The 5,550-nt window shown below is 39.4% G+C and overlaps 1 protein-coding gene across 1 annotated transcript in view; it reads right to left on the bottom strand.

Annotated features, from left to right (window-relative positions):
• The window catches only part of lrig2 (leucine-rich repeats and immunoglobulin-like domains 2), a 19,363-nt gene that overhangs the window by 10,158 nt on the left and 3,655 nt on the right, over positions 1-5,550 (bottom strand). The window contains exons 4-8 of the mRNA XM_010790676.1: positions 3,673-3,816; positions 3,359-3,502; positions 2,461-2,604; positions 2,014-2,157; positions 456-536 (exon numbers count right to left, since the gene is read on the bottom strand). Of these exons, the coding sequence (XP_010788978.1) occupies positions 456-536; positions 2,014-2,157; positions 2,461-2,604; positions 3,359-3,502; positions 3,673-3,816 (657 nt within the window). The remainder of the gene's footprint in view (positions 1-455; positions 537-2,013; positions 2,158-2,460; positions 2,605-3,358; positions 3,503-3,672; positions 3,817-5,550) is intronic.

The raw sequence follows: 5,550 nt of genomic DNA, 5'->3' as shown, positions 1-5,550 counted from the left end.
TGCTACCTATTAAATTCACCTCAATCTCAGTAGCCAATCATCGTGCTGCAGCCAAACTTTAAAATGGTTCTCATCTCTCCTGCAGTCAGCTGTCATTTCAGGTGTTCATGCCACCTCCTTTCATCACATCCAGTGCCAGGAGAGCTAATCCAAAAACCTCATCCCATCTCCTCATCAAATCCAGATCTTCAGCATCATCACCAGTGTCTAGACCCCGGGGGGTTCCCTATATGCTCATGGCTGCATTTCCCCCATTAGATATACGATTTCAGGATCGGGGTCTAATCACCAAAGACTTAACATTTATCATATGTGTCAATAAATGTTCTTTAAACAAAATGAAGTCTCTCCTGATTGAAATAATTAAAGATGCACATGCTTTATTTGTCTAAATGCAATAAAATGTGTTTTAAATGAAAATGGTTTTGATACGTGTATAATCTGAGCATCCTTACAGTGAGTTCAGCTTCTTCATCCCAACAAACACACCAATGGAGTCTTCTATGGCCCAGGAGATTTCATTATTGCGGATATCACTGAAGGAAAAAGAGTCATTTTAGATTTTAAAACACTTTAGATGTGAGGGCTCCTCCTGGAACAACACAGAGTGTAAAGCCTCCACTGTGGTTGTCAGTGGCAATGACTCAGCTAGAGGACTAACAATCTGAGACTCCATGCTTCCAGTGTGTCACAGCTCACTGCCCCTGCTGTTCTGATGTGGGGAAATTAATTGGCTCTGTTTAGCGCTGGGACAGTTCATGGGTCCGCTGGAAACACAGAGAGACGTTGTGTTACAGGATGGGTCATGGGCTCTTTTGTTTCTATTTCCTCATGCCTGGCCACCTCTGAAAGAACTTCAGTACTCTGTGATGCCCCTCTTCCATGAAAGCTCCCCGGATGGTAAAGATCCAAAGCGGATAAAGGAAGCAGATTTATACCACTGTTGAATAGAGCTACACAATTAATCAAAACTGTAATGAATATTGCACTATGGACTAGTGCAATATTCCAATAAATATGTGTAATAATACTATTTTGAATGAAGTATTGTGGAGCTTCAGAGATATACCAACCTAGAAATCATTTACTACGGACAGATCCAATTAATGTTTTAATGATAATGAGAATAATAATGTAAAAATGTTACATTATTACAGTAAAAATACATATATTTTCAATATCAGTTGTCAATATCAGAATCGCAAGAGTTATTTTTTCCTAATTGTGCAGCCGTACATTCAACCCAATATTTGCTGCATTAATATAAGAGGGCCTTTTCTAACAGATAACTCCAATTGTATTTATAAACGGAGCAGTGCACTAGGATTAATGGTAGTCATCAGTCAAGAAAGAAGATTTCAAAACCAGGCTGCAGAGATATTTGTTGATATGCTCAGAAGACACTGAAATATTGAGCATATAATGTATTGATATTATTCATCCCTACTGTATGAAATATTTAAAAGCAAACCAACTTAAAGCCTGGACCAGGCAATATCTCTCTACATATACTGACAAAATATTATATGACCCTTCATCTATCGGCCTCTCGTTAAGCTGCAGTGGAGAAAAGTCTACTCTCACTTCTGCTACAGTATATGGTTTACATGGACTCAGCACTAACATTATGTTGCCTCAAATATTCAGTTTGTTGTGTTTCCCCACAGTGAATGGCAGCACAGATGACATAAAACCAAGAGAAAAGGACACATTTGGGTGGTTTGATGTAAGACTAAACATATGACTAATGACAAGCAGGACCAGAATGCAAGAACTCAAAATACTTTTCTACTTTTGTGTCTCTAAACTACAAAGGATAACTAGGGAAATGTACAGGACTAGAGCTACACATGGAGAGTGAAACAAACGCAGACCTACTGTAGTCAGCAGCCTTCATGAGAATGCAAAGAGCCAAGAACATGTCAGGAGGGTTAGATTTTACACAATGCGCCTAATAACACTTGTTAGATCAGCTTTAAAAAGACACAGATTTATTTGAGACGTAGAACTTACAGGGTGCGCAGACTCGTCAGGCCGCTGAAAACTCCCTCTCCCAAATGGCTGATGGAGTTTTCCCCGAGATTCAGGCTGTCCAGGAGACCTAATCCCACAAAAGCTGTCTCTTCAAGTCGAGTCAAATGATTGAAGGACAGGTCTCTGTGCAAAACAAACATAAATATGAGAAATATTATTAAAGCAACAATTTAAACAACAGTTTTTACCCCTTATATAATCTATATTTAATAATAATAATGTTACTTCAAATTCAAGAATGATGCGACACAATTTCACGATTGGGTACATTCACCGGAGGCAAGACGGCACTAAACCAGCTTCAGACAGCAAGATAACAGTAAGTCCTCTGAGCATACAGAATTAATTTCAGAGCCCAGGGCTGATGAAAGAAAGTGGGGACTCTTAGCTGCGTGGGGATTTTAGCTCTGAAGCAAACACACTCACAGTTCCTCCAGTTTTTGGCAGAACTCCCAGGCGTCTGGTCGGATGATGCCGACAGTATTCTGGCTGACCCGCAGGATACGCAGCATGCGCAGTCCATACAGCCAGCCTTTGTTGACCTCCGTGAGGTTGTTGTGCTCCAGCTCTCTGAGACGCAGATGGGCAAAACAAAATGGCATTAGCACAAAGAACTGTATTTACATCAATCGTTTTTATTTATGTGCAAATATGGCAGATTTATCATGGCTAACAAAAATGTGTTTCTGCTTTGTGATGAGGTTTTGACAGTGCCTGACAAACCTCAATCAATCAAATGAAATGTGTATTACCCAATATCACAAGTGGCACATTTATAGCAGAGGACAAGAGAAAACTCCAAGAGTAATTCCACAATTAATGGGTAGAAAATGTAAGAAACATCTGGGAGATCCACAGTGAGATCCGTCTCCCAGGTTGGACAGAAGAGCAATAAATGTTGTGTACAAATGTAAAAGGTAAACAAATGTATAACAAAGATAATCCAAATGATGAAAATTATAATGTGATCAAATATAAAAAAAGAAAGAAAAGATGGATCTATGTGGATGTTAATGATGATGCTCACGGTGCGGCAAATCTCTGTTATCTCAAAACATGGCACATTCCCAATTTGATAAAGTACATCTTATCTTATGTAAAATTGGCGGAAGCTTTTAATACAGTGTGGGATCTTTTGTGTAATTCTTAACATGATGGGTCCACAAGATGCGGAAGATACTGAATAAATTGTGAGGTTTTCTCCTTAAATGTGTTTCCCCCGACAAAATTCACCTTTTACATTTACAGACCAATATATCTATTTAAAAACGTTTTACATGTTATTCTTCCACAATTGAAGATGTACACTGTTTATTGTACTCACAGTTCTTCAATGTTGTTAAGTCCAAAAAAGGCTCCATCCATGAGCTTGGTGATGCTGTTCCTCTGCATCTTCAGTGACTTCAGTGAGTCCATCCCTTTGAAAGTCAGACTGTCCACTATCTTGATCTTGTTACGCTTCAGTTCACTACAATGAGAGGAAGAAGCAGATTCCTTTAGCAAAGTAGTTTTACGAAACAAATAAGAGCCAATGGATTATTTTTGTTTGGATTTGCAGTAATTTCAGCAAACTACTATCAACTATCAGATTGACAAATCATTTGAATGTTGCACCAAAACACATTGTGCAATACTTACAGGAACTGAAGCAGTGGAAGTTTGAAGACTTTGGATGGCAGCATAGCCAATCGGTTCCTGTTCAGCTTCAGCACCAGCAGGGAGCTGGAGATGTTTTCAAAGCAACCAGGCTCGAGGACGCTGATCCTGTTATTACTCAAATTCCTTTGAGATAAAAGTGCAAACACATTAGATCCAAAATCAGCAAGGAGAGGACTGTTTGCGCTGTATATACATCTGTTGTATGTCAACATCCAAATACAAAAGGATGCTTCCTTACTAACTAGCAACCGATCAAAACAAAGTGTATGTGTGTTCTGTTTTCACCAGCGTTTTTGTATATAATATGTGCTCTCTAATTCTCTGTAAAGCCTTAAATGAAATCATCTCACTGTTGTTTCTGTGAAGCATGTTCTCCATCGTTATACCAATCTCCAATTGTAAACTGGTTTAGAGTTACAACAATAGTTTTTGTCATAACAACAGTTTGGATCCTATATATATATATATATATATAAATAATATTATTAAAATAAAATATGTGTGCAATATTAATCAGCCTTGGCAGTTGTGTGAAATCTCTGCTTTCTAGGTTTTTCTAACTTTACACTTTTATCGTACAGCCATCCAGGTAGACAATGGGCCTTTCTTATTTCTCTAATTTCCCCTCCTCAACTCCTCGGTCCTCCGGTAGTGACCCGGAAATGGATTTCAGCGTGCCATGTTGAAGGACATCTAATTTCTCTAGATGCACTTCGAGGACCGAGAATCGAGCGTCGAGCAGGCTCTCTGGAGGAGCTATAACCGAGGAGACATTGATGGGTCATCCGTGGATTCTCCGCGGATGTATTTCCGGCAACAGAGATGTTTAAAAGAGTTGTGACGCAAGACCGGACTTATCTCAGCCAATGACAGCTCTGCATGCATCCCCTGGATATTATTTTATTAACTGCTTGAATCGCGACATGATGTTTACAGTGAGAACAGCTGTGAGGTCCGTGCAGAAAGCAGAGCAATGTGTATGATATATATCACTCAGTATAACAGGCCCACTCTCTTTATTTGCTGTAGTTCAGTAGATATCTACAAATATATATATATATATAAAAATAATATATATTTTTCCAAAACCATTTAATGCTTCACATAATAAAATACACAACGGCTGTATCCTGATATATTATTTGCTTTAGGAGCTGTAGGTGTGTGTGTGGTACAGTGTGTTGGTGCGTGTGGTACAGTGTGTGTGTCAGAGTTCCCGTTAGCCGGTAATTACCGGAATATGACCGGTCAAATATGCTGAAGACCGGCAAATCTAAATCTCTCCGGTCAAAGTGTCCGGTCAAAATAATTTGTCCTTAGCGCAATACTGCATCAGTTGCGCAACTGATGTGACAGACAAGAAGAGTATGTCACAGTCAAGAATAGTATGTGACAGATAAGAATAGTAAATTCTAATGTCTAACAATTAATGTGGAGAAAGAGATGTCCTGTATGGGTTGATTGTGCGTTGATCTGTTGGTAATGCCTCGGGGTTCCGGTGGACATGTAAACAAATGCATAATGCTGCACTATACTTTGCGGCCTCACCCGGTTGCATAGCGACGCTTATTGTTTAGGTGTCTTTTGATAAGCAGGTAGTCATATCATTAGCTAGAACTAGCTGGATCTGATCAATATGGACATAAACGCGAGTTAAGTCTAATCTGACGGGAGAGAGAGATCAGCTGCTGCTGACGAGTCGACACGCAGCTCTGAATGATCACATGCAGCGGTGAGCGGAACAAAAACACACACCTCAGGTTAGAATATCACACGTAGCTATTTTAATTACCTCTCAAACTACCTAACTAGTTATAGATATGTTTAGTTTTACTGCCGGGTCACTCATTACTGGAT

This window comes from Notothenia coriiceps, unplaced genomic scaffold, assembly GCF_000735185.1.
Source record: "Notothenia coriiceps isolate Sejong01 unplaced genomic scaffold, NC01 NC01_scaffold00034499, whole genome shotgun sequence".
In the NCBI taxonomy this organism is placed as follows: domain Eukaryota; kingdom Metazoa; phylum Chordata; class Actinopteri; order Perciformes; family Nototheniidae; genus Notothenia; species Notothenia coriiceps.
Note: the sequence above shows the minus strand (reverse complement) of the source record. Positions and strands in the feature narration are given on the sequence as shown.